This window comes from Puma concolor, chromosome E3, assembly GCF_028749965.1.
Source record: "Puma concolor isolate L17-30 chromosome E3, mPumCon1.1.hap2, whole genome shotgun sequence".
NCBI lineage: Eukaryota > Metazoa > Chordata > Mammalia > Carnivora > Felidae > Puma > Puma concolor.
The window spans coordinates 2,423,443-2,451,366 of record NC_141682.1 but is presented as its reverse complement, the minus strand read 5'-3'; the positions used below and the strand labels follow the sequence as shown (position 1 = coordinate 2,451,366).

At 61.3% G+C, this 27,924-nt stretch overlaps 2 protein-coding genes and 1 long non-coding RNA gene across 15 annotated transcripts in view; 2 read left to right on the top strand and 1 right to left on the bottom strand.

Annotated features, from left to right (window-relative positions):
- Positions 1-7,315, top strand: part of IQCE (IQ motif containing E) — a 42,811-nt gene extending 35,496 nt beyond the window's left edge. For all 8 annotated transcript variants that reach the window (XM_086691224.1, XM_086691227.1, XM_086691225.1 and 5 more), the window contains 5 exons: positions 1,626-1,727; positions 2,147-2,268; positions 3,182-3,285; positions 4,201-4,299; positions 5,397-7,315. In XM_086691224.1, coding sequence (XP_086547350.1) covers positions 1,626-1,727; positions 2,147-2,268; positions 3,182-3,285; positions 4,201-4,299; positions 5,397-5,509 — 540 coding nt within the window. In that variant the 3' untranslated portion in view covers positions 5,510-7,315. The remainder of the gene's footprint in view (positions 1-1,625; positions 1,728-2,146; positions 2,269-3,181; positions 3,286-4,200; positions 4,300-5,396) is intronic.
- LOC147572855 (uncharacterized) lies at positions 1,348-22,838 on the bottom strand. Of its 3 annotated transcripts, none has more exons than XR_015245229.1 (2): positions 20,923-22,838; positions 1,348-1,981 (listed from the first exon to the last, which is right to left on the bottom strand). It is a non-coding gene; the product is annotated as an uncharacterized LOC147572855 (long non-coding RNA). The 3 variants fall into 3 exon arrangements; XR_015245228.1 differs by lacking the exon at positions 1,348-1,981 and adding an exon at positions 18,617-20,589; XR_015245227.1 differs by lacking the exon at positions 1,348-1,981 and adding an exon at positions 18,617-20,584.
- Positions 22,839-24,788: 1,950 nt separating this feature from the next.
- TTYH3 (tweety family member 3) overlaps positions 24,789-27,924 on the top strand; it is a 30,580-nt gene continuing 27,444 nt past the window's right edge. Inside the window, exon 1 of one of the 4 annotated variants that reach the window (XR_015245226.1) lies at positions 24,789-25,132. Coding sequence is in view for 2 of the 4 variants with exons in the window: in XM_086691233.1 (XP_086547359.1) it covers positions 25,010-25,132 (123 nt within the window). In the remaining 2 variants the exon portion in view is untranslated. The remainder of the gene's footprint in view (positions 25,133-27,924) is intronic. The other 3 variants (XR_015245225.1, XM_086691233.1, XM_086691234.1) reach the window with 3 other exon arrangements.

Genomic DNA, 27,924 nt, shown 5'->3' with positions numbered 1-27,924 from the left:
GTGACTGATTCTGGAAGCCTCTAGGTATCTAAACACACGATGTGTCAGGACTCAACGTACTAAGCGTGTTGTTCCCCTAAAATGCCGTGAAAGCCGAAATCCTTTGTCATGCTGTGACGTTTTCACCCAGGGCTGGTGGCTGCTGCCCCCGAGACCCACGACCCTGACTGCAGAACTCAGCAGAGCATCCACATGTGCGTCTGAAGAAATTATTTAAGTTCAAAAGATAAATAATTCCTTTGCAGCAGTATGAGATCGTGCTCTACACCCTGCTTGATTTTGTGTTTTCTTCATGCTTGCTTGTTTTTGAGAGAGAACGAAAACACGGGTGGGGGAGGGGTAGAGAGAAGGGGACAGAAGATCCCAAGCAGGTTCTGTGCTGACAGCAGTGAGCCCGACGTGGGGCTCAAACTCACACACCATCTCAGGAGCTGAGCTGAAGTCGGACGCTCAACCGACAGAGCCACCCAGGTGCCCCTGCCCTGCCCGCTTTTGGAACATGTGTATGGAAAGCTGTTGCATCCACGCGACTCCTGAAACAGAATGCTACGGACACCAGTGACAGTTACCACAAAGTTTATTACAATGAGAGGCAAGGCTGACCGATCGGGACCAACACTCTTGATAAGAGTGTGGCTGGGGCGCCTGGGTGGCGCAGTCGGTTGAGCGTCCGACTTCAGCCAGGTCACGATCTCGTGGTCCATGAGTTCGAGCCCCGCGTCGGGCTCTGGGCTGATGGCTCAGAGCCTGGAGCCTGTTTCCGATTCTGTGTCTCCCTCTCTCTCTGTCCCTCCCCCATTCATGCTCTGTCTCTCTCTGTCCCAAAAATAAATAAACGTTGAAAAAAAAAAAAAATTAAAAAAAAAAAAAAAAAAAAAAAAAAAAGAGTGTGGCTGACCGATCGGGACCAACACTCTTGAAAAGAGTGTGGCCCTGAACAGCCGGGGTACAGAGTTTTTAAAGCCGATCACATCGTTTTATCATTGTCTGGGAACAGAACAGAGAAACAGTTTCTAGATGAGTTAGAAATAGTTGCCAGCTGAGTCAGAAACAGTTCTCGAATGAGGTGATTATTTTAGACTTTCTGCCGCTAAGTTGCAACCAGTGGATCTCTTTGACCTTGTCTCTGACGCTCTTTTTTGAGGTTTTGTTTCCTTCATTGGTAAAGCCTGATTCACAAGAGTATGAAGTATGATTTACAAGAGTAAAAGTAAGGCTGTTATCTTTTGACCTTCGGTGTCAGAACAAAGTTGTTATCTTTCAAGCTAAGCGTTAGCCCTACAGTACAATTTAACCCTTACAAAGCATGTGGTATAGACTACCCAGCATGGAAACCTAACTACTGTAAAATACGGACACACACCGGCAGCTAAGTTTATTAGCATCTAACAGATGATGTGCTTTCCCTCGGGATCGGGCGACTGTGCCTCTCTCTGCCCAAACGATGGGTCTGTTTCTCCCTGGGGGAGGCGCTAGGTGAGTGACGGAGAGGCCGTGGGTATGCAATAGTGAGAGAAGTCACTTCTCTGCTGCTAGGGCTTTTCCCTCTGGATCCCCCTTCCTCCGCAGCTGCCACCTTGCAGGGGAATTAACGTCTACTTCCCTCTCTCCCCGTTCCCTGCCAGGCGGCTGTGGTGCTTCAGGCAGCGTTCAGGGGACATGTAGCGCGGGTGAAGCTGTTGTCAAGCGAGGCGTGCGCCCCAGAACCCCCCAGCCCGCCCAGACAGGTAACCCCCGGGGCCGGACACAGCGGCCCGCTAGCCGCCCTCTCCCCGTGTCCGCGTCTGGCGCCTCACCCACCGAGGCAGCACGGCATCTTCTGGTCGCGGTGTCCTACCTTGCGCCTTACTGTCCGTCGCGGGGCGCATCGGGCCAGGCAGGCTCCAGGTGGATGTAACGTCTGGTGCCTACGTACTAGGTACGCGTCCATCTCACGATTGAGGTATAATCTTAACGCGGTAAAGATGAGCGTCTTCCTACTCTGTGAAAACAAGACATCCGTTTTAAGAATCTCCAGAGTCTGAGAGTCAGGAAGTGCTAAGCACACAGTACCCAGACGAGCCACCCGGAATGGGGCCGTGCTCGCACCTGGCTCTCTGAGGGCCAGGCGGGGGCCCCTGCCACGCTCACTGTCATTTTGCCGCAGGACCCTCCGTCACCGCGTGTTCCAAGCCCCACCGTCCAGGCCCAGGGCAGCCCGGGACAGGAGGAGGCCATCACCGCCATCCAGTCCGTCCTGCGGGCGCACCTGGCACGGGTCAGGCGCAGGTAAGTCCAACCAGCGGGCCCAACTCTGTTCCGTATCCCTGGGAAACGCCGGCCGCAGACACGGTGCGAGGAGCTGCCCGTCCAGGTGGCCGGCCCGTGGTTCCCCGGGCACAGGGTGTAGGAGCTGGGACCTTGGTTTGTCACCCGAACAGAAACACCCCGTGAGGAGTTCCTCCTGCCTGTGCAGCGGGGGTAACCCGTGAGTTCTGGCCTTCCCGGAACGGCCCCCCCCGGGCCGGGGGAAACCAGAAGAAGGGGCCAGACACTGTGGGGTTCTGGTACCCGCCACTTTGTAGGCTGGTCAGCTCGTCCTAACGCATCATCCTTGTTAGAAGAAAATGTGACGGGACCCCAGCATTCAGGAAGGCGCGGGCGTCGTCAGAACCCTCCCAGGGCAGCGCTCCTCCTCTCCTTCTCGGTGGCACTGTTGCGCCAGACCCGCGGGGGCACCGGCTGCAGAAAGTCACAGCCCCTCCCAGCTGTTGTGGGGCGAGGGGGGGGGGTTCTGCACCGAGGCGGGGGAGTGTCCCTCAGGAGGGGGCTGGGGCTGTTCTGCTGCAGGGCTCAGGCTCCCTGCCCCTCAATCTGCCCTTCCTCTCCGGTGTCGTTTTTGGTTCCTCTCTGCCACAGGAGAGCCAGGTGGAGCCCGAATCTCATGGTTCTGGTTCCCCGTGAACGGGGACGGCCGGGGGCTCCACGCAGGTCAGGGTCCATCCCGGCGCGGCCATCACGGCCGGTGACCGTGTCCGCTGGGACAGAAAGGCACGGGAGACGGTGGGAAAGGAAGGCGTCTGGCCCTGACCCCGGCCGTGCACGAGCCCTGCCGGCCTCCCGCGCATCCGTGAGCCCCGCCGTGGGCCTCAGCCCACGGGGGCGTTCTGTGAAGTCCAAGCGGCTGGCCTCTCTCTTGCAGCGCCGCCGGTCAGAGAGCCGTCGCCGCAGCCCCCAGAAGGAGGCAGCCCGTTCCGGCCACACACAGCCAGCTCTCCTCGCCACCCTGCCCGGCCCCTTCTCCTGGTAACGTCGCTTCAGTTTCGATTTCCCCGGCCCTCTGAGCTTCCAGCAAAGAGCTGCCACTGCCCAGAAGCGTGGGGTGTGTGGGCACATGTGGGGGCTTGTCCACTGTGACCGCCTACCAGCAGGGAGGCTGCATCGGGGAGATTCTGGACCTTTGGAGGCAGCCCCAGGGTCAGTGACGGCGGCCTCCGGGCACCTGCGGGCCACAGAGTTGGAGCTTCATGCCTCGTGTGTCTTTGGTTTTTATCCTTGGCTCTAACCGGAGCTGGTGGTTTCCCTCCTTTGGACCAATGCTTTTCCTGTTTGTTGGTTTTAAGTAAAGCTTTGCGTGTATCTGCTTTTTGGCCTCATCAAGGCCCCCAGACAGTGCAGACATCCCTGGGACTGACAGGGGCGCCGCACCCCAGCAGTGAGGCCCGGTCAGCTCTGCCTGGCGGCGGACGTGGGGTCCTGGGCAGGGCCCGTCTCCTCGCGTGTGAGGCGGATGCCCGGCGAGAGCCTGGACGTTGCTTTCAGGCCCCGCGACTCCGGCCTCCCCTCCCCCTTCCTCTGCTGTGACTTGCTCGCACCCGTACTGTGATGCTGCCGATGAGCAAGAAGGCGGTGCTGGGAGGTTTGGGACGGTCACTGGACCAAGAAACGCAGTCTTGAGGTCCTGTTAGTGAGGGCGGTAGGCGGTCACCACGTGGCGCTCACGTGGGAACGTTTCCAGCGACTTTTCTGTCCTGAGCTCATAGGTCACAAAGATGGAGTCTGAGGACAGGCGGGGAGCGGGGCTTCGTGTCAGGAAACCTCAGCAAAGGAAGCCAAAACCCGGGTGCTGGGGTGGAAAGACGGGGGGAGGGGACAAGTCCTGCCTGTGTCCCACGCCGGCCGCGTGCAGGGCCAGCACTTCTGGTCTGCGTGTCATTTCAGGTCAAGAGGACAGTGAGGCGAGCGGCGGGGAGACCACGGAGGGGCCGGCGGCCGAGGACGAGGCTCCGGTGAATCCAGCAGCCCTGCAGCCCCGCTGCGGTGAGTGGGGGCGACGCGGCCTTCGGGGGGCTGGGTCTCAGAGACTGTCCTGAGGAGCCAAGGGCTTGCCACCGTGTCCACCCGGGAAGTCACCACACCGGAGAGCGGGCTGCGTCCCTTGCAGTCGCTCAGCCCGGGCTGTCGGGGCTCGCGGACGTCGAACTCTGGTGCCCCACAGGCCCCGCGTGTCAAGAGCCGAGGGCAGCAGCACCGGGATGCCCCGGAAGACGCGGAGCCGGGCGGGCCATCGAGGACTCCCGGCCCCCCGAGGCCCCTCCTCCTGCGGACGGTGTCGTCTCCCGCCGAGGGGCGTTACCGCACACACCGCCCTCAGTTCCCGGCAGGGCCGTGTGGCCCCGTTTGGTCCGATCGTGACCGTGTTTTTGAAGATAACCTTGGAAACGGATGTTTGAGCGTCCTGAGGCTCTCCCCTCAGATATTCTCTGGAAGGCGCCAGAGGCCAGCTGTGCAGTCACACGCCTCGGTGCGGCCGAGCCTGGCTTCCTTCCCGCTTTCCCCCCGACCGGCGACCGGCTGTCCCCTTGCCCCTCACCGGGCAGAGTGCGGGCCTCCCTCCCATCCCTCGCCCGCTTCTGGCCCCTCCTCAGGCCCCTCGGGGCGCAGGCTGTCTGCAGCGGGCGCCCCCTTCCAGCAGAGACGGGATTCTGGAAGGCTGCTGTGCATGAAGAGTGTGGGGGAGGGGCCACCGGGCACCGCGTGCCTGTCTCCCCAGGTGGACGTGCCACCAGGAAGCGGGCTCTTACACACGCAGCTGGCCACCAGCCTCGCCAGCGCTGGGTCGCAGCTCCCGCCCAGGCCACGGGCTCGGGGCGCCGCGGTGGGGGCGGCCCTCAGAGACCCCCAGTCGCGCTCCAGCTTGCTCGCTGTCGGCCAGCCTCACCTTTTGAGGGTGTTTGCCTTTTGGCAACGGCCTGGGTGTCCAGAGCTGAGCTCGGAGGCTGAGGTGGTTTGTGGCCAGGTGACGCTGACGCCGAAGGTCATTCCCGCCCGGCAGGGAGCAGGCGCTGTGCCAAGTGTCCGGGGCACGCCCCGGCCCCGAGCAGCTGCGGTGACAACCCCGCTCCGGTTCCTTGCAGGGCCGTCCTCTCCCTCGGGACCGGGACCCGCAGACGACGGCAGCTCTGACGACTCCGACGAGATCGTGGTGGCCCCGGCTGTGGCCCCGAGGAAGGCCGCCTCCCCACCCTAGGTTCCGGGCCTGCCCCTCACGCGGCGACGGCCCTGCAGGGAAGCTCGGGGTTTGGAGGACGAAGCGTGTCCTAGAGGACGTGGGAACTACAGTTATGACTGGAGAGTATTTTACCTTGTGAACCAAGAGCTCTGTGCTACACACACACCTCAGCAGCCTGGTCGGTGCTCCTCTTCCGTTGGTCTGGTCGCCTGTTTGGTTGCTTGTTCAGGGAATCCTGAATGATCTCGTCTCCGGGAAGGGCCGGCGGCGCAGTTTTCGGTGTCAGACGGACAGACGCTTCTGCCCAGGACGGGCCAGCCGGGGGCCCTGCAAAGACGCGGTCTCGGCAGCCACTTCCTGGCCTCCGGCCGTGAGCTGGGAACACCCGCCTTGTCTGGAGCCGTGCTGACGGCACCCCGTTCCTCTCCTGCCACCGCCTTCTCTGGCACCGCGTGCTCTGATCTCCACCCGGCAAGTAGGCAAAGTACTTTCTGGAAGAGACACATATGACAGACCCCTGTGGCAGGATACGGCGTCTCCAAGTCTCGTGAGACATGAGGACATCGGGGCCCCAAGAGGGGCTCATGTTCCTCAGGCTCCTCCTCCTGTCCCTCTCCACGCAGACCTTCCCCCACCATCATCCCCACCGCCAGGGCCCTGTGCCCAAGAGGTGCTGTGCCCAGGAAGGAGTCTGGCGAGACCCTGTCACTGGGTAGGCCAAGCCTTAAAAGGCACCAAACCCTAACCACGAAGTACCATCAGGTTTGCCTTTGAGAAGTGCAGCGGCACAGCTGTCCCCAGACCCCGGGCAGGGAAGGGGTGCTGGGCTCACCCACGGGCCGCAGGTGATGGGGGTGCCCCGGGCCCTTGCTGCGTGCGGGCCCCCGCTCCCGCCCAGCCTGTGCCACACAAACACAGAGCCCCCCCCTTTGTCTGCAAGGTCAGCCTTTGTTGATGGAACGAGAAGAGCCTCAGGCTCGCGGTCGGGGGGAGGGACGTCAAGGGCGTCTTAAGAGCCCCGTGTCCCCAGGCCGGGCGTCCAACTCTCCACAGGTCCACAGGCCACACACCTGGTGTGAGGAAGCTCGCTCTTGCCTGGACTGAGTGTGCCGGCTGGAGCCCTTCTGAGGTCGAACCTTGGGGAGTAGGATGCGATCTTCTTTGGGGAAACCCTTGGCCCTCCTCACCGTGGCCAGGAAGCTTCTGGCGCCACGACCAGCTAGAGCCCGTCCATGGTCGTCCACCCCGAGCCGCCGGGACCACCCGGTCAGGCTCCGTCCACACAACAGCTTGAGAAAAAAAAGCCCGGCCAGAAAGCTAGGCCGATTTAGTCTTTTGTTGGTTTGGTCTGTGGGCTGCGAAGTCCCACTTTCTTGTTTCTTGTTTTTCCCACTGGACCGACTGGTAACTGGACCGAATCTGTTGCCGCCCCTGGCTTGTTTCACGCGTGGGGTCTGTTCCCCAGTGACCCGACCACCCTCCCCTGGGTCCCGGGCTCGGAGCTAAGGGTCTGTAGGGGCTGGGCGAGCGCTGGGGGCCTGCCCGCTCCTGGGGCGAGGCTCCTCCCACCTGTCACTCAAACAACAGGCATTTCCACCCACTCGTCATTCGGGCCCTGGAGAACAAGGCCCCGCGTGGCGTCCGGGCTGGTCTGTGTGCCGTGACCGGAGCGGCCTGGCCGCGGGCAGGGCCACGAAGGCAAGATCGGTCTGTGTGCTTGTGTTTTCCAAGGAGACGACCCCAAGAACTGTAAATATGTACACGCGTCTGCCTGTGTGCCTTCCGGGCAGCATTGTTGATCTATTAAAAGCAAACATTCTCGAAGCCGCCTCGGTCACTGATGCACCTCTAGGCCACTGTGAGTTCAGCCAGAGTCCAGTGTGCACGCCCTCTGGCGGACGGCCTGCCCTGTGGCCCTGTGGCCCTGTAGGCGCCGAGGAGAACCCCAGGCAGCGGCCTGCTTGTGGGGCCTGGCCGTGGGGCTGGGTTTCCTGGCCTGCAGAGCCAGAAGGGCCTGGAGCGCCGACTCCCTGTGCCTGCTCAGCTGGGGGCCACTGCCCACACGGGGCCTCGGGGCCCACTCCAGGGAGGTAGGGGAGGGGAAAGGGATCCAGCAGAAAGGAGACAGGCACTGCGACCTCAGGCATCAAGCGCCCCAAAGGCACAGGTCCGTGCCCTCCCGTGGGGAGTCCGGGGCATGTGAGGCTCGCCGCGCCCTGGTTGTCACCACAGCACCCGCACACCGGCTGGGGGCTGACAGAGAAACGTGCCCTGCCCCCACCCCGGCCACCCTCACAGTGCAGAAGCGGAAGCCGCGTCTCCCGGCCCTGACCCAGCTGACCCGGTGCTGCCACAGCCGGGCCTCCTGACCGCGGGGATGCGAGGCTTCCAGGCTGCCGCCATCCCCCCCCCCCCGGCCCCTCCCTCCCGAAGCAGCGCCGTCCCCCACCGGGACGCACGGGGGCTGACCCGGCCTGGCCACCGAGATGCTGCTCCTGCCGCCCGGGATGCCAGAGAGACCCCAGCCCGGGAGCCGGGGACAGGCTGTCCTGTGGCATTCCTGAAGGTGCCGGGTGATGATGACAGAGGAGTCCGGGCAGTGTCATGGCCCCCGGCGGCCCTCGGTTCGCACCCACCCAGCAGGCATGCTCCGGGGAGAAAGAGGGCAGGGAGGGCAGTGCTAGTGGGAACAGCACAGGGCGGCACCGGGCGGCTGCCCAGACATGAGCAAGTAGACGCGTGAGGGCTGTGCCGAGGGGCGAGCCCAGTGGCAGGCGGCTCCCAGGGAGCTCAGCTGCGGGTCTCCGTGCCCAGGGACCCAGGAGGAGTGCGGGCCGGGAGGTCCCCGCCAGGGTGGACAGGCGAGGGCCCAGAGAGGGAGACCGCCAAGACCAGGAGCCCCGCAGGCCTCCCAGTGGGGAGGTCGCTGACTGGGCAGCTCAATGGCTTTTGTTAAGTTTGTTTATTTTGAGAGAGACAGAGAGGGCACAGGTGGGGGAGGAGCAGAGAGGAGGGAGGAGAGAGAATCCCAAGCAGCTTCCACACCATCAGCACAGAGCCTGATGCGGGGCTTGATCCCACGAACCGGGAGATCACGACCTGAGCCGAAACCAAGAGTCGGGAGCTTCACTGTCTGAGACACCCGGGCGCCCCTCGATGGGGTTTTTAGGGGGTTTTGTTTGCTCGCTCCTCTATGTGTGAGGGAGGGACTCTGAGAGACAGACCCATGGCCCCGACGGCACGTGCTGGCTGTGCCCTGTCCCACGAACGTCCACTGTCGTCCTGACAAGTGCTCTTGGCCCTTCAGACAGACCAGAAACCTCCATCCTGGCAAAAATACCCACAGCGTTAGGAAAAGGGAGACCAGCCTAACTCATCTGCCAGGGTGAGCACAGCATGCCTTTCTCTCTGATTTCGAGAAATAAATACCCTCTGCAGAAAGCCCGCTACCCTTCGAGATCCGAACACAATTTGAACTCCGAGTCCACCTGAGCTTAAATGACAGCCCTGCTGTGGCTCCGGCAGGAGCACCTGCTGTCACGTGGCTCAGAGATTCTCTGAGGACCGGGGGTCCGGCGGACTGCCCCTCCAGGGTCCCACCTTGCCGCGTTCCCAAGGGCCCGCTAGCCCCACTTCCCTGCCGGCTAAGCATCCTTAAAAACGAGAAGTCCCACCTGGGAGTTAAAACGTGAAACCAGCAGGTGGCTCAGGGGAGGAAGCGGTGGACCCACTGGCCTTCGGCACGTGTATTTAGATCGTTGCAACTTTATGCGTCGTTTATACAGGAGTCTTCGGAAGGGATGAGGTTTTCACCCTGCGCTGCAAAGAACAGCTGTCTTGCAGGGTATTTTGTCTTGTTTGCCGAGTAAATCCTGTCACTTTGAATTGCCCCCAGGGGTGCGACGCTGTAGCCCAGGCTGTGTGCTTCAGAAACCTCACTTTCTGGGGCCGCTGGGGCTCTGCTTCGCACCGGCTGGGGTGCAGAGGGCCAGCCGGAGGGAAGAGGCCCTGCCTCCCGCCCGCGGCTCCCTCCTCTCCCGCCTTCCCTCCTCCCTTCTCCTTGCTGGCCCAAGAGGACTCGAGCGTCAAGAAACGAAGACGTGAGGGGTGCCTGGGTGGCTCAGTTGCTTGAGCGTCCGACTCTGGATTTTGGTGCAGGTCACGGTCCCACTGGGATCGAGGAGCCTGCTTGAGATTCTCTATCTGCTCTTCCCCTGCTCCCGTGCTTGCGCTCGCTCTCAAAAATAAAAAAATTAAAAATTAAAAAAGAACTGAAAATGTGTTTTCATCTGGGGGTGTTTCCCCAAATTCTACTCGGCTTTTGCTTTAGGAGCAGGGAAGGAATCTTTGACAGGAATCCACGAATCCGGCGGCAGAAGACCGCTGATGTCTGGGGAATAAATCTTCCCCAAGATTTTGCTTGCGTGCGGCTGCTTGCCAGTCCCTTAGATCCTGCTGGAATCTGCCCGGAGCCCCTCCAGGGGCTCGTTGGCCAGCTCTGGCATTGCCCGAGCCCACCTCGCGCCCCATCACCACGTGTCTGGGCAAACGGCTTGTCTGGAAGGCTTCACGCTTTGTGCAGGAGCCGCTTGGGCCTTAAGGAGTCTGTGATGGCAGAGAGCAGAGAACATCAGACACCTTCCCCGGCCACACGCCTGTCCCTGCGTGTCCTCAGGGAGGCTGGGGTCCACCCGCAGAGAGCAGCCTCCAGGGGAGACCCTCCCGGGGAGTTCCTTAGCTGGAGCTGGCAAGGGAACGGAGTACGGCCCAGCCTCGGGCCCTGGCCAGCAGGGGTAGACAGACATGTGAATCCGTGAGCAGGCACAGAGATACACACGTGCACACGTCCCGCTCCCTGTTCCTGCCACTGGTTGGTTTGTGACCCTCGGGAATTTGAAAGTAATGCCCAGCCTGGCCCGCAAGGAGCACGTGGGCCTCCTTATAGACTCTTAACTGAGAGTTACCCGCAGGCCCTTGCCAAGATGATTTTCTTGATGAGATTCTTCAAAAGTCACCAGGGAATATGGAAAAAAAATGTCAGAATCCGAATCCCCGGTTCCTTTTAGCACCTGCTACTGGGCTGAGGGCACGAACGAGGAGGAGGAACCGCTCCACGTTCCGGGCTCGGGTACCAGCCAATGGCCTTTGGCCAGCGCCTTCCACTCACATCCTGGGAACCCAGCCGGGCTGCGGACAGCGCAGAGGGGCGGCCCCATTAGCCAGAGCCTGCCTGAGGAGCCTCTGGAGTTTCCATGGAGTCCTTTCTGAATAGGGAGCGGGGTGCCCCGGAGCTCACCGTTAATTAAGCCCCAGAACAGCTTGGGATTCAAAGGAGAGGGTGCAATCTGTGCCAAGGCCCCCGGGGCTGCCATTCAGGCTCCCAGCCTGGCCGCTTGCTTCCTCAGCCCTCCCCTTCCCGGCCGGCGGCTCAGAAGGAATAAAAGCCCGGAAGGGGGGTGGCTGGGGTCGGGGGCCCGGCGCGGCCGCCCCTGCTGATGGTGGCCTCGTCCCCGCCCTCCGTCTAGGCCCAGTTCAGCGCCAAGGGCCCTCCCTCTTGGCAGCACTGGCGCGATGGCCCTACCCCCGTGTCTGGTCTCCTCCCTCACACGGTATTTCTCCTGCCCCCCCACCCAGCCTGTAACCAAGCTGGGCACCACCCCTGGTTGTCTGTCTGTTAGACGGGGGCATCCCCAGGGCTCCATCCCCAATGCCCACATTCCCCAAATACTGACACGGACGTCTGTACCTACGTGTCTCAGAGGCCTCAAGCTCAGCTTGGCCCGGCTTTCAGTGACCTTTGCCCCCTAACCTGCCCCCCGTCCAGCGATCCAGCGATGCCGTCTCCATGGGCATCGTCACAAGCCACTCGGTTTTCCGAGCCAGAAGCCTGGGCCCGTCTCTCTTCATTGTCCTCACCCCACAGTCAGCCACCAGGCCCGGGGCTACTGTGCAGAACCCCCAGTCAGCCGTCCCCCCGGACGTGCTGTGCACCCATGGGCAGACACACGCGGACAGACATGCACGTGCATGCACACACACGCACACACAAACATGCTCTCATACGAACGCAGGCAAATGCACAAACACACGCTCATGTGAAATACATACTTGCACATACGAACACACACCCAAACACACAAAAGCTCATGCACACGTACGCCGTAAACTCACGCCATGCTAAGCTATGTGGTTTCCACGGAGAACACCCCAAAAAGGAAAACGTGTGACCAATGTGAAAATAGGGACTTCTGACAGGGGTGGATGGGATCGTCCAATCTCAGCTCCTCGGTAAGTGGTTCGTTAGTGGACCATACACATGTAATTAGGATCACGTATGCCACTCGTGGGTTCCACGAGCTCCCACCGGCGTCTACACCACTCCGTGTGAGCCGCTTGACGCACTTCTCCAATGCACATCATCCTCACTTGTGCCCCAGCTGTTTGAGAGTCCTTGGCCGTGTCAAGATCCGAACGGGATATGCAGTCTTTGTTCCCGAGCGCCGAGGACTCACATGAACACGCCAGTCTCCAGGGTGCTGGCCTCTGCCCGGCCGCAGGTGTCCCTCTCCGCACGGCGTGGCCACGGCTGTGTGCGCGAAGTGATTTTCTGAAGGCCGGTTCACAGGGACCCCCGGTGTTCGCGGTGGGAGGCTCTCCTCCTGCAGCGGTGCCCAAAGGAGTTACATCAGATAAAAGGAGGTATCCTTTCACCTGGCCAGGTCCGGCGGCCTCAGCTGCTGGCGTTCAAGCTGCTTTCGCACCAGGCTGTCGTCACCGAGAGCGCAGTGGGACGGGACACTCTGTGAGCACTGAGGTGGAGGGCAGAGTCCTCTCTCCCCTAGGCTGTGTCTGGGGGAAATCCTCCTCTTACACCGGAGCTGTCCGCCCCCGCCGCCCCACCCAGGTCCTGCCCACCTCTGCCTCCCCGCCCGGCTCTCTGGCCACTCCCTTCACATCAAACACGTTGTTTTAAAAGACAGAAACGGTACAGCAGCCACACATCGTCCACAGACCTTCTTCCTAGAAATAGCCGCTGTCGGTACTCGGTAAATATCATGGGTGGGCGTCCTCAGGCTGCAGCGTAGGGCTGAGGCCGCTCTCAGGCTCATCCCACATCTGACGCCGTTCCTCTGCCCAGAGCCACTTGGAGGTTTTCTGACTGTCCCCCAGCAGGGCACTCAGGGCTCCAGGGAAGTGCATCCTGTAGCTGTGGCGGGGGGGGGGGGGGGGGGGGGGGGGACAGGTCTCAGGGCCCCCTGGAACATTCTGGAATATTTCTCTCACTGCCCCCTCCCCATTTACGCCCGTAGTGAGTTCTTTACAAATTGGGAGAGGCCCTGACAAAGTCTCTCAGAATTCTGTGGACTTCCTTCTTTGCTTCTGGAGGCCTGGGGTAGGGGTAAGCTCTGCGTGTATGCTTCCAGAATCTTCCGCGCTTTAGTTTGTGGCCAACGATTGCACCCCTGTCCTTATTTGGTTACTGCTGGTGGAATTTTGACTTCTCTCTCCTGTGTCTGACCTTCCCTCCCCCTGTTGGGTACTGAGAGGAGGCTCTCTGCTCCAGCCTCAGTCCCTGTCTTCACCCCATGGGTGTTTCTACAGCAGGTGACACTGCTGACCCCCTCCCCTTCCTCGGCTGCCCCGACACCCCACATCCCTGCTCTGCAGACCTCTGGGAAACCCTGTCCTCTGCTCCCACAAGCCCACACACACCACAGCCTTCATCTTTCCTGCCGCGTGGATGACGGCACCCGTACCTCCCCGGCCACCCAGTCACCCCCTCCTTGGCGCCTTGGGGACGTCCCCAAGACATCCACCTCAGCTTGCCCAAAATGACGCTCACCAACCCCGCCCCCACTGGGATGGCCACTACAAAAAGAAATCAAAGCCACAGGTGACAGGTGAGGACGTGGAGGGACGGGAGCCCGTGTGCACAGTCGGTGGGAACGTAAGGCGGTTTCGCTGCTCTGGAGAACGGTCTGGCGGCGCCTCAAGTAGGTAAACAGAACCACCACGGGATCCAGCAAAGAATTCAACCCAGGGACACAGGGGATGAGGTGTCTGCACACTCACATCCAGAGCAGCAGCGCCCACAACGCAGAAGGAGCCAGGTGTCTGTTGTCAGGTAAAGGAGTCGCAGTCCACGCACACAGCGGGCTCCTCTCCAACCTGACGGAGGAGGGGAGCCCTGACACACGCTAGCACACGGGCGCCTCTGGAGGACATCGTGCTCACCGAAACGAGGCAGGGACGGGAACACAAACACGGCTGGGGGGCGGTGCCCCGGCTGGAGGGGATGAGGGTTAGCGTGCAATGGGGAGAGAGTCTCCTGTGGGGAGATGGAATGTTCTGGAACCGGACGGCGGTGGTGGTGGCCACACAACAGGGTGAATGTGCTCGATGTCCCCGAACTGGGCATTTGAAAATGGTTAAGATGATAAATTCTTTGTTATATATAGTCTACCCCAATTCAAAAATCTTTGTAAAAACGGGGCACCTGGGTGGCTCGGTCAGTTCAGCGTCTGACTTCAGCTCAGGTCACGAACTTGTGGCTCATGAGTTCCAGCCCCGCGTCGGGCTCTGGGAGGAGCCTGAAGCCTGCTTCGGATTCTATGTCTCCCTCTCTCTCTGTTCCTCCCCAACTCGTGCTCGCTTTCAAAAATAAATCAAGGCTAAAAAAGTTTAAAAACATCTTTGTAAATAACACAAATCTCTCCTCCCATGCAGGCACACCCTTGGGGACCCCTCCTGCACCCCACCGTCCACACACAGGCCAGAAGCCTGGAGGGGGTGCCCTCTGAGCCTCTCCCTCTCCCCTATCACCATCTCCAAAGTGTCAACAAAACCCCCTGAGGCTTTCACCTCCTAAAGATGGCCCACGTCTGTCCACTCCTCCCCATGTCCGTCCCTGCCCGTGACAGCTCAAGCCACCATCTCAGCCGGACCTGCGTGGCCTTGCCCCCTTGTCCTGTGGGCCCAGACTCGATTCGGCCAGGGGTACCTGCCGTCAGCCACGGCCAAGGTCAGGGGCAGCCAGGAACAAGCGGGAGATTCGCTGGGGAAGTGGCTTTGCTCCGAGAGAGCCCTTGAGACGTCTACCCCGTGGGGAGGGGTGTCACAAGGTCCTGCAGGGCCTCCTTTGGCCCCTGGCATGACACCCTCACGGCACAGGATTCACCCTGTGTGGCACTCGGCCACTTCCACTGCCCTGTCACTCAACGCTGAGATCATTTGACGGCCATGTGACTCCCCTGTCAGACTCCCTTGGTTCCAGACCGTGTCCGCAAGGCTCACTGCCGCTCCCAAGACCTAACACGGCATCTGGTGCACAGGAGGTGCTCAATAACTGTGCAGAACGAACACAAGAAGCGCTTAGCAACTCCTGGGCGAGGGGCTTCCCTTCCTCCAGCAGAGCCCTTCCGGCGCGCATCTGTCCCGCCGGACCGTGAGCCGCCTGCACAGAGCAGGCCATTCACCTGTACACCCTCGCAGCAGACACGGAAGGGGCCTAACGCATGCAGAGTGAAGTATTCCGCCGCTTCCCACAGGACCTCGGAGGCGGCCTTGGCTCTCTCTTCTCACTGCCCTGTCCCCGCTAAGTCTCAGGAGAGTCCTCAGAACCTGAGACCTCCCTCCATCCTTCCATTCATTGGCTTTAGATCTGGCTGGAGACTGAGAACACCCAAAATATCAGTAACCCAAACACTTTCGAAGTTTCCAAAGCCCCCAGGGAAACAGGGCAGGTGAGAGATGGCGGCTGCATGATTTTCAAAGACCCACACTCTCCTCACTGCTTCACTCTCCCAAACACAAGGCTTCACGGCCCAAAAAGGCTGCTCGGGCTCCGGCCGTAACACGAACTCGAGCCACAGGAAGGAAGGAGGAAGGGGGTGTCCCCTCACTTGAGGACACTTCCACTGGTATTCCTTTGGTCAGAAGGTGTTCACTAGCCTACCCAGCTGCCAAGGAGCTTGGGAAACGTTAGTCTGTTCTCGGTGGTCATAGACGCAATAAAATCGGGAAGTTCCGATGCTAAGGGGGGAAGAGAAGGACAGATCCAGGGGGGGCCAGCACTCATCTGTCCTGTTCCTCGTCTCCATCCCGGCTTTATGAATCCAACGTCAGGCACTGTGGCCCATCCTCCCCATGCTGCCCTGTGATCCTCGGTTAAAAACCAGGGTAAACACACACCTTCTCTCCCCAACAGACTCACTTGGATTCCCTCCATGTCCCAGCTTGGCACACCCTCCCCCGCCTCTGGCCCTGACCCCTGCCCTCCCCTCTAGACGCACGCGCACAGCCTGCCCAGAGCATGCCCTTCCCCCCATCCAGCTGACCGCCTTACACAAGCTGTTTCCCGCCAGCAGTGTCCCGTCCCCCAGGCCTGCCCGCCTGGCCCTGCTGAGACGCTCCCTGGGGTCAGCCCCTCCTTTCTCTGCGCTCTCACGAACTGAGTTCATCCCGCCTGCTTTAGTATTTGCTGCACGTCTGCTGTGGGCCAGGCACTGAGAGAGGAAGGCACTGTGGACCTTCAAGGATCAAGGTTTATTTGATCTGTTTGCAAGTCTGTCAGCTAGGCTGGGCGCCACGCAGACTGGAGTAAACTCCTTCACCCACAAACACCCACCCGCCAGGGTGCCAGGACCCAGGCGGGCAGACCTCCCTACCAGGCTGGCGAGGGTCCAGGCGAGAGGCCCAGCAGCACAAAGTGCAGAGCGGGCAGTGGCCGGGGTTGGGGGGGGCGGGCAGGAACACGCGGCCCTCGCCTCCGGAGGAGGGAATGGGGGTCTTCCTGCCTAGGGAACCCTTGGCCCTCCCCCTGGAACCAGAAGTGGTCCAGCGTGGCTGGGGCCGGCAGGCTGGGGCGGAAGCAGGGCCTGTGGCTGGGGCAGGGGGCAGGGAGGGGGGAACTGCACGTTCTGCGGAGGAGTTTGGCCCTCACCCCGGGAACCCTGGGAACCGTGGGAGCAGGGAAGGGCTGCTGGCAGCGGGATGCCAGGTCCAATTTGCCTTTCAGAAGGTGAAGGATCCCTGGCAGCTGGGAGGGCTGACGAGGATTCAGGGGCTGGTGAGGAACTCTGTGAAGGCTGTCCCCCTCCGTGCCCACCAGATAAAGCCAGTCCCTCTTAGCCACCCCCAAAGACAGGAGAGGGCTGGGCATCCCAAGTGTGCCAGGCGGGGAGCGGCCTCAGACTGGGACACATTTCCAGCACATTCCCTCCTCACTGATCTCGGTGCATCCCCAGGGCCCTAACAGAGCAGAAAGTGAGGCCAGGCAGGGAGGCGAGCCCAGTGTGGCTGCCCACTCACCCACGACCCCCTGTCCGTGCTGCTGAGCAGCTGGGATATCTGGGGAGGAAAGGGTTCCTGGGCCCGCAGGCAACAAAATCCAGGCCGAGGGATCTAGCCAGACCATCCTGGCCGGTGACCCGGGGTGAAGTGACCCTCAGTTTGGGAGTGACCGGAGCCATGTCTCTGGGTGACTGTGAGCACGTGGCCGGAGCAGGCCTGTGCCAGCCTGGGCAGCTCCTGGAGAGCATGATGACGTCTGTTCCAGAAACATGCACGGAGCACCCGTCAAGGGCCCAGCCATGATAATGCCATCATCTTGGCCTCAGTTCCAGAAGCCTCCACCTTGCTCCTGCCCCGACCCCTGCCTCCCTGAGCCTCCGGGAGAGATGAGGAGGACAGGGACAGTGGGGGGTTGGCACGGTCAGCGTCCTTCACACAGACGGGGGCGGGGAGGAGAAGCTCAGGCCATGAGCACAGCCCTCCCTGTCTGCCTCACGTTCCCGGCAGCCTGCTGGAGACATTTCCTTCCACCAGCCCTGTGGGGCTAACATTTCCTTCCAGGGCTTCCCAGAAGAGGCGGCCCACCCTGGGGAGGGAGACCCTGACTCCCTGGGCCCCACCCCGGCCAGGAAAACAGTGTGTGAGGGAATGAGAACTGTCTGACCCCGCTTTGAACCTGGGCCCCTAGGATCCCCACGTGGGGATGCAGTGGCTGGCCTCTACTCAGGCAAAGCACAGTCGGAGTGGCTGGGGGGTGAGTGACAGGCCCCCAAAGGCACTTGGGCACATCGCGTGGGGAAACAGCTTACAGTGAGGGAAGGAAGCTGGGTTTCAGCTGTGAACATCCCCTTTCTAGCGTAACCCTGGCACCCGCCCAGGGAGGGAAGCAAGATCGTCCTCTGTTTGCAGACGGGGAGACTGAGGCTTGGAAGGCTGCCTGGCTGAAGGGTCTCAGCTCTTGGAAGGGGAACGGTGTCACCAGACAGCCCAAGCCTGGGAGCAGCTGGCAGGGCTCAGGAGGGGGCAGGGAGAGCCTGCCTCTCCCACGGCCCCCGGCGAGAGGCCGTGATCCCTCCCCACACTTGCTGGCCTGCTTCCGAAGGTCCAAGGTCCGAGAAAGGAGCCTTCTCCCCCCAAGCACAGGGACAGTGTGATTGACAGTCCATCCTTCCAACAGCTGCCCGGCCAGCTTTTGTCACCAGCTTGAAGCCAGAGACCAAGCCAGAGTCCCCTTCCCGCTGCTCCTGGAGACAGAGGTGAGGTTCCCGAGCTGTGGGGAGGAACCCTCTCAGACCCTCTCATCCCAGCTGCTCACATCCATTTCCTCCTCTGCGCCTGCCAAGGAGGAAGGACCGCACAGGACTTTAAGAATCTCTTCCCCTTTTGGAAGTCCGCTCAATCTTGACTGACGTAGCCCCGGCCCGTGTCCACACTCCCCTGTGTCCGTGCCTTGTTCAGTCCTGCCCATTGTCTCTGTGCTTGGCCATGACTGGCTTTGGCCAATGGGACCCATTATTAAATGGGACACGAGCAGGCAAGTGTTCACGCTTCAGGGCTTAAAAGCTCTCCTTCCCACCGGGGAAGAAGCCGACCCAACTCAGCTGAGTGTGGCCCCGGCTCAGCACCAAGCACCAGCCATCTGAGACCGTCCAGATGGCCCAGTGGGTCTGCCGTGTGACCGCAGGTACATGTACAACCCTGCCAGCCACCAAAGGACCACCCAGCTGAGCCCACGCTGCTCAGCCCCGGAGCCACAAACAGATACGGCATAGGTGGTCTTAAGCCACTGAGTTTTGGGGGAAGTTAACTATTCAGCAACAAATGCATCACCCGTTGGTCTTTTAAAAATACGTTATTTGGGGGGTTGCACGGCAGAGAGAATCAAACCAGAAATTTTGAGAGACAGGGGTTTACACCTTGCGTCTATACCTAACCCTCTGGGCCTTTTTTCCTCCTGACGCGGGGATGGTGGTCATCTGTCTCGTGTGGGGATTAGCAAGACCCGAGTGTGAAAGGGGAGTCAGCATCGGCCCCAAAACGGTCTCACGCCTCACCTCACCAGTTGCAAGGTGGGAGAGTTCCGCAAACCACACGGAGATTCCAAAACCGGCTAGGAGAACTCACGGAAGTCACGAAAGCAGATACGTCACAGGAGACGGCGGCCCGGGGTGGGGATGGGGATGGTCCACGGGGAAAGTTTCTGTTGCGCTCAGGACGCGTGGCCCTCCGGCACTGACGTGTGACAAAACGCACAGAGTGTTGCCAAGCAGGGGCACCCACCCCAGCTCCGGTGCCCAGAGTTTTTTTGGGTTCCACGATGTAGGCTTGATTGATTGGTCGGTCCACTGCCGACATGGTTACCAGGTGGACTGATGCGGCGTGGTCCAAAGCCCCCATCCTAAATCACGTGGCTGGACTTTCTGATGTGACTGGTCCCCGCGCCAAACAAAGACACGTCTATCGGACATGATGTAGATCTCCCCGAAGCCGAAGGCAAAGGCTGGACCTCAATTTCGGCCAGGATGACTTGTTCACCACACAGTGGCCCCGTGGTGCCTGCCACAAGGGCGACACTGTCTCCAGCTCCCTGGCCCGGGACTCAGGGCGAGCAGCTTCATCTTCCGGGTTGTAGATTCCTTGTCTGTGAAGTGAAGGAGCCACAGTTCTCTCGTGGGCTGCGAAGATCGTCCGTCTGGCTCAGGTCAGGGGTGCTCGTGCTAACACTTGTGCTTGTGCACAGTCTCTTCCCTGCCACGAGGAGAGCTACCGGACACAGCTTCCCGCTTTCTGATGTGCCGGGGTTGTGGCACGGAGCCTCAGTTTTCCCAGCTGTAAAATGGGGAAGCAGGGCTTGGCGGGCATAAAGCCCCCGTAGGTGACACGACTTTCCCAAGGGCTCGTAGTTGGCGGGAGAAGCCTGGCATGAGCCCTGGGGCCCGCGACACTCTCTCTGCACAACGCTCGCCAGGTGACACATCGCTGGGCAGACGGGCAGGGCTGAGGGGCCCCGCCTGGGGAGAACACTGTCTGTGATTGCTTTCCAGGCTCCTCTCATATGAGCCCTGGGGCCCGGACACCAGCCCTGTCAGTGCCGCGTGTCAGGCAAGGAGTAAGGAGGCTCTGAGCGAGACGAGGCTTGCAGGCTGGGACTCGGGGCGGGATCCCCGGCTGCCACGGCCCATCCCTGCTGACTTACTGGTTCCAGGGGCTCTCTGGACACGCAAGGCTGCCGGCGAGGTGGTTCCAGACAAGTGAGGGGTGCTCACGTCGTCAGTCTGGCTGGGTCAGTGTTTGGCTCGCCCTGTGGACCTCTCGGGGAGCACGCTGAATGGCATCTCTCCCAGCCTCCGAGCCACACGGCCAACGCCGCCGGGCGAACCTGAAAGCAGGGCTCCTGAGGCTTTCCCGCGGCCAGGACCCACGAGCCAGGTGTCTGTGGGGAGCGGGCGGGGGGCTGGCGGCACAGCACACATCACAGCTGGGAAACCTGGACTCTGGCTTTCTCTTCTCCCTGCCAGTTGTCGTGAGTGCTCTCTCCGTGGAAAACGTGAACCTCTTTGGAAGGGGTCCAAACGCGGGGGATGCCATTGTTCTGGTTTCCGCCCCAGCATCTGGGAGGCTGGCCCTGCCTGGCCTCTCTCCTGGCGCCCGCAGGTCTTGGGACGGCCTTTCAGGAGCCTCAACCCAGCCACCTTCCTGGCCTGGGACACAGATCCTGGGGAGTTCCTGGCCTGGCTTGCCCTCCCACTCCGTTCCAGATGCTTCCAAGCAGGTTTCTTGTCCTTGTCCTCCACTCACAAACTGTACTTCACCGGAAGGAAGGAAAGAAGGCAGGAAGGAAGGGAGGGAGGGAGGGAGGGAGGAGGGAGGATTGTAATCCTATTTTGTGTGTGTGCGTGTGTTTGTGGTAAGATACACGTAACTATTCTGACCGTTTTTAAGCGAACGATTCAGAGGCATTTGGTACACTCACGATGTTGTGCGACCATCACCTCTATGACTTCCGAAAGATTTCCACCACCCTGAGCAGAAACCCCAGACCCATTCATCAGTCACTCCCCATTCTTCCTCCTACTCCGCCCCCAACCCCAGCCCCTGGCAACCACCAACCCACTTTCTGTTCCGATGGGTTTACTCACTGTGGGTCTCATAAACGGTAGCACAGGAGATGTGGCCCTTTGTGTCTGGCTTCCGTCACTCGGTGTCACGTTTTCGACGTCCGTCCACGTGGCAGCGTGAGCCGGCGCTGCGTTCCTTTCCGCGGCTGGCTGACGCCCCTGGCGTGGCCGTACCACCTGTCGTTCAGTCACTGAAGGACCCTCGGGCGGTTCCCGCCTCCTGGCTGTCGGTGCGACTGCGTCCTGTCATTTCATAGCCTTCTCACCGTGAGAGGCTGAGGCTCACAGAGCGTCGGAGACCGCGTGCAAAACCTGACTCAGAAACACAGGATAGAAAAAAATCCGGACTTCGAGGCGGAGGAGTCGTGGGTAAGCCCGACAATGGCTTCCACGCACACAGCGTGAACGGAGCGCGCCCGGCGCGGGGGGCGGAGCGTGGACGGAGCGCGCACGGAAGATGGACTCACGCTGCGCTTTCCACGCGTGGCCTCCACCACGCAACCTCCCCAAGTCGTGGGGCTGGTTTTAGCCCCATTTCATATACAGGAAACCGAGGCCCATATGTCTGCCGTCTGACTGTGTGGATTAGGAACAAGTGTCCTCATTTCTGAGCCTTGAAGCACCCCCTCCCACCCCCTCTGTGATGTGGGCACCTGGTGGGGCGGGTTGCTCCGGGGGCTCGAGGCTCAGGGCTGCCCAGCTTGGGGACCGCCAGGCTGTCCTTCCTGCCTTCACAGAACGGCTGTGCGGAGGCCTTCTGGGTTCCCGGCTCTGGGTCCTCCCGGATAGAGGGGCTCGGATGCCCCAGCTGCTTATCACCACCCGGGAGAGGACTAGCGGTTTCCGCATCTGCTGCCTCCTCCTGAGTCACTGGAGTGTGTTCCTGGGCGCCCTGGTCAGGGGCCAGCACAGCTGACTGAGTCCTCTTTGACTTCTTGGACCACTAGTGCCCTATTTCAGGCCATTCGGTCTGTGGCCAACAGTACAAGGTTGAATCTTGGTTCCCTGGTTCTGTGGTGATTCCCATGCCTCCAGAGCAAAGGTGAGAGCTGGGCCTCAGTTTCTGCATCTGTAGAGTGGGGCCAGAGTCTGGCCACAGTCATTCAGGACAGGAAAAACCACCATAGGTCCAGCCAGTGCCACCAGTCACCCAGAGGGTGGGGTGGGGACAGGGCCTCCTTGTGCCCCTCCCCCTCTACCCAGTGTTCTCCCTTTACCCCTTGCCTTTCTAGAGACTGGGCAGCAGGAACCCCAGTTTACGTATCAGGGACAGGAGCAAGTGTCAGACTCCAGAGCCCCTGGATCCTTCCTGCGCACCCTCCCCCCCAGGCCACAAGAAAGTGTTGTCTCCTGGATGCCCTTCAGTACCAGGGGGATTTTCTCTCCAATACACAGGCCCCCAGGAGCAGTAAGTTTGGGGCTCTGGCAGTGCTTTTCCAGGACCGTATGTTATGGGTCCCTCCTTTTCTCCACCCTGGGCCCCTTTAGTATTCTTTCTCCAGGGACCGCCCCCCACCACCTTAGGAAAAGGTTTCACAGATCACACTGTGTTGCAAGCATTAATCAGTGATGACCTCCCTTGCCGTTGCGTGCCAATCAGAGGCAGAGAACGCCTGCCCAGCAGAAGCTCTGAACGGCCTGATGTATGGGTTTCTTGCGGCCGCTGTAACACAGCACCACAAACCCGGCAGCCTGAACAACAGGAAGTTACCATCTCTCAGTTCTGGAAATCCAAGTCTCAGCTCAAGCGGTCCGCAGGGTCGATCCCTTCTGAGGCTCTGAGGGAGACTCCGATCCACCCCTCTCTCCCGGCTGCTGGTGGCTCTGGTGACCCTCAGGTTCCTTGGCTGTAGACACATCACCTCCATCTCTGCATCCGTCTTCATTATGTTGTTTTCCCCTGTGTCTATCTCCTAGTTGACGTATCCAAATTCTCTCTTCTTTTTTTTTTTTAATTTTTTTTTCCACGTTTTTATTTATTTTTGGGACAGAGAGAGACAGAGCATGAATGGGGGAGGGGCAGAGAGAGAGGGAGACACAGAATCAGAAACAGGCTCCAGGCTCTGAGCCATCAGCCCAGAGCCCGACGCGGGGCTCGAACTCACGGACTGCGAGATCGTGACCTGGCTGAAGTCGGACGCTTAACCGACTGTGCCACCCAGGCGCCCCCCAAATTCTCTCTTCTTATGAAGATACACTGTCATTGGATTGGGGCCCCTCCATAATCTAGGATGACTTCCTCTTCCCCTGATCACATTTGCAGTGACCCTGTTTCCAGATAAAATCATACAAGCACCAGGAGTTAGAACACGGACATATCTTTTGAGGGGGGGGACACAAGTCAACTCAGTACAGCTGAGTTGTCATTTTATGTTTGAGTCAGGCTTTCTGGCCTTACCGGAGGAAAATGCACAATATTTCGAGGCTTCTGGAAACCTGGAAAAGAGCTGATAGTCCCCATGCATCCACATGGGACCCTGGTGGGCCTGCCACCCCGGTGCCGGGGCATGGGAGTCGGGGGGAAGCAGGGCATCTGTGACTGTGTGTCCCACTGCCAGTGACAGGAACCAGAAAACTATGCCCTTTAGGGATGGAGAATGTGACCTCTCTCTTCCTGCCCCACCATTATTCTCCAACTGGGTGGTATGTAAATTCTCCCAACGGTGGAAAACACAGTTTCCAAAAGGCCTCTCCTGTGCCCACAGGCCTTTGCAGGAGGCTGAGTGAGCCACCCAGCCTTATTACAAGAAAACGGACGAGTCAGGGCAATCAGGTGAACAGATGGACAGGCCTCTGGGGAAGCCACTGCCCAGAGCTGTCCCTGTCCACAAAAGCCCAGCCCAGCCTGCCAGAAGGGGCCTGTCTGCCCACAGAGCATAGCAGACGGCAGAATCCCAGGCGTAGGAACCTCTCTCTCAGAACGCAAGGAGTCCAGAAATAACGCCCCAGGGTGCTGACAAGCCGGAGCCAAGAGGATGCACCTTGTGCCCTAGGGTGCAGAGAGGGGCGAGTCTGCCATGCACTTACAGCATTTCCAGCCTCCTCTGTTCTTGGGGTTCCCACCTCCACTTTAATACAGCATGATAATGCCTATTAGGAAATGTGGCTAGGAGACTCCAAAGTCCACGCTGGGCCCTCCCTGGCAGTTGCCTTAATTTCCAGGCTCAAGGAGGCCAGGACAGAGCACTGTCTTGGTCATAAAAGACACAAGCTTCCCCAAAGGAGTGGCCAGGCAGGGACTGGATCTACCTGCCCATCCCCTCACAAGCACATACTGGGTCGCACTTTGCTGTCCTGAGCACTTTACAGTCACTGTACTTCCCTTTCACGGACGAGGACACTGATGAACAGAGAGGGTGAGTAACTTGTCCAAGATCACACAGCTGTGGGTGACCACGCCAAGCTCTGAGTCCACATCATCTTCATTTGACAGACAGACTCGGGCTGCGTGCAGGGGAGGCCAGCCCAGCTCCTCCAGGCCGAACGCCACAGAAGCTCAAGGAACGTGCAACGGTCGAGCCCACGAGCGAGCGCCCGGGGGAAGGGCGGCCAGACGTGTGGACGTGAGGACAGGGTTTTGGCCCCCGCCACGACCCGCTGGTGGAGACACCACCGCCCGGCGCCCTTCGGCGCGGGAAGGGGGCCCTGCTGGGCGGAGCCTCCTCCCGCGTGCCAATGGCGGCGCGGGGGCGGGGCCGGCGGGCGGGAGCGCGCGGATGGGCGGGGCCAGGGGGCCAAGGACGGCGGACGGGCGGGTGGGGGCGGGGCCGGCGAGCTACGGACCAATTGCGGCAGGGGGCGGGGCCGGCTACCGGGGCGGGGGCGGCGGGCTGTGGGCCAATGGCGGCGCGGGGGCGGGGCGTCGGGCCGCGGGCGGGGGGCGAGCGGAGGCGGCGGCGGCGGCGGCGGCGGCGAACAAAGAGGCGGCGGGCGCGGGCGGCCGAGCAGAGCCGAGCGCAGCCGAGCCGGGCCGAGCCGGGCCGGGCCGGGCCCAGGAGCGAGCGGGCGATGCGGGCGGCCGGGCGGGGGTTGGCCGGCCCCTGAACCCCGCGCCCACCGGGCCAACGAGGGAGCCCCGCGGCGGCGCGCCCGAGGCAGCCGGCCCGCCATGGCCGGGGTCAGCTACGCGGCACCCTGGTGGGTGAACCTCCTACACCGGCTGCCCCACTTCGACCTGAGCTGGGAGACCACCAGCAGCCAGTTCCGGCCCGAGGATACCGACTACCAGCAGGTGACGCGGCCCCCCTGGGTCGAGGGTCAGGGCCCTGGGTCACGGCCCCTCCATGCCGAGGGTCACGGTCCCGTCCTTTCGAAGATCTGAAGATTCCCGAACCGCCCGTCGAGGGTCTGGCTGGGGGCGGGGGGTGGCTCCCTCCCCGAGGGTCGCTGCCCCCGTCCTCCTCGAGGGTCACGGCCTCCACCTTCTCGTGAGTCACAGCCCCTTTCTTCTCTAGGGTCTCCCCTCTGCGTCCTGGGGGCTCCCCTCCTTGAGCGTCTAAAGACCCCCATCCTGCATGGAGGGTCCGCGGCCCTCCTGCAGATTCTAGCTTTCTCCCCTGGTGTCGCTTAGGCCCACCTTTTTAGGGTCATGTGGAGCCTTCACGCGTTTCTCCCTGGAGCCCCCTCTGCCAGCTGTCAGCTCCAACCCAGGCCCTTGTCCATCTCCTGGGGCAGCCCTGAACTGTGGCCCTGCAGAGCCCCTTACCCAGAGGATCCCAAGCCCATACCTGAGAGCACTGGGTCCAGCCAGGAGGGGGGGATTCCTGGCCCCCTCACCCCCAGCTGGGAATCCCACTCACTGCCAAGATTTTGGTAGGTGAGTGAGCTGGGCAGATGCCAGCCCTCTCTGGCCGGCAGTGACTCCCTGCTGGGTGGCCAGGCTGTGGGATGCACACAGTGCAGTGTGTGCTGTGGTGACACCTGGACTGCCTGGGGACCCGGCTGCCCCTGAGGGAGGGAGGCCTGGCCACAGACACTCAAGGTGGGCCTCAGTCTGGGAGGCTGGAAAGGGGCTGAGCCTGGGCAGAATGGGGGACAGTGGAGGTCTGCAGCCTTCTCCCCAAGGGATCAGGCTCTCCCAGTAGAACCCTAGTCCTGGGGTCATGCCAAGCCCAAGCACCACCCCCAGCACTGATCCACTGTCATTTGAGTGCAGGGCAGGGGACTGGGCTGTGGGCATTTCCTTCCTGCCTGGGGATCCGGATTCCAGAAGCCCCATGACCCGGATGCCTGGTCACCCGGAACTCCTCTGGGGTTCTCTCTAGTGGTCATTGCAGAGCCCCGGGTGGAGTGGAACAGCGTTCCTTGTCAAGATGGCCTGGGAGTCCGGTATTCCGTGGACATTATCGCACCTGGCCTGTGTAGAACTGTCTCCTGTGGGCACCCTCAGCTAGAGGATGAGACCGGAAGCAGAGAGCGAGGGCACCGCGGGCATCTCAGCTCTGCGGGGGAGCCCACCACTCCCGGCCTCAGTGGTCACCTTGGGCCTGCTGATCTGCTTCTAAGCAGATTAGAAAGGGGGCCGCGGATTGGCCCAGGCATGCCCAGAGACAGCAAGGTTTTTCTAAAACTCAACGCCCACGTTTAGAAGCCCAGCCGTGGGGTGCCGACCGGTGTGGGAGCAGCACCCTTCTCTGCTCCCCAGGGGCTTCCACGTGTCACGGCTCCGTCACATCAGGCCCCTGGCTGTCCCCGGCCAGGAACTGTGCTTTACTTTAGGAAGTTCTCTGTCAGTTATCGGTTCTGAAGCTCCGGGACTGCCCCTGGGGCGCCTGGGGCATCTGGACCCGCACAGAGCTTGCCCGCAGGCTGCACCTGCCATCTCACCACCCTCGGTTGGACTGGCTGTGGCCCCTCGCCCCCTGGGGCTCTCGGGACACATCGTGGGGTGTGAGTGAGGGCCCGGCGTCTGCAGCCTGTGGAGGTCTCCAGAGTGGGGGCCGGCCCCCCTGGCTCAGCCCGACCTCCTGCAGGGCCCTGTGCCCCTGCGGGTGTGTGCCCCCAGCTTCTGTGAGCACTGCCCCCTCCTCCGCTGTGGGAGGGCTCTGACTCACTCTCCTGCCTCCTCTCTGCGGAGCAGAATTAGCCACTGAATAATTCACGGCGTGGAAACCAGCCTGTCTCCATCCCCTGCCACCTCCGCTCCTGGCTGGGGGCTAGTAGAAGCAGCCAGACCCGGACATGCGTCCTGCCCCTGCCTTCCCGGGGTTGGTGCTTTCGGGTGAACACTTGACCTCTCTGATCCTTCAGTGCCACATCCTGAAATCCGGGCTGGCGCACTTCTGTGGGGCTACAGTGGGGGATGCAGAGGCCCCATGCTTTTGCTTCGTGCTCGGTGGCATCAGACGGAGCTCCCTTCCTGGGTGGCTGGGCAGTGGGTCAGCGTGGACCCTGTGGCCTAGGACCCTTTCCTGTCTCCCCTGGTTTAGTATTCCTGGCTGTGGAGGGGGCAGCTAGCGGGCGGGGGTCCCCTCGTCCTCTTGCCCTAGGCGCCCCCTCTTGGCCGGCTTCTGCCTGAGCTGCAGGGTCTGGCGATGCCCCCACCCCCATGTGGCCTGGGCCCAGCGTGGGAGGAGGGCTTCTGCCTCCTGGACTGTCCAGGGGACGAGTGGGGCCTGGGTCGGGGGAGTAGGGGATGTGTATGGTGTGAGGAGACCAGGCTTTGTCCTTTGCCGTTTCCGGCCCCCGCCTTCCACTGCCGGGTGCCCTGGTAAAACCCGCTGGAAACCCCCATGGCCCGGCCCTGTTTTGGGGCACTGTGCAGGGCTGTCCGTCACTGGTCCTTTCTCTCACAGACCGGGAAATGAGGATGATTGCCTCCCTTGTACAGATTAGCAAACCGAGGCTCAGAGAGGGAAGTGGCTCAGAGTCACATGATGACAAGGTGGTAGGAGCCAGAGTCAGCCTCCTGGGCCCCCCTCTGCTGGCCCCCTGCAGGGGTCAGGAGCAGATGCGGGGCTCTTCCGAGGGCTCCCAGAGCCCTGGCCGGCCCTACTTGGGGCTTTGGAGCCCCTGCAGGAGCAG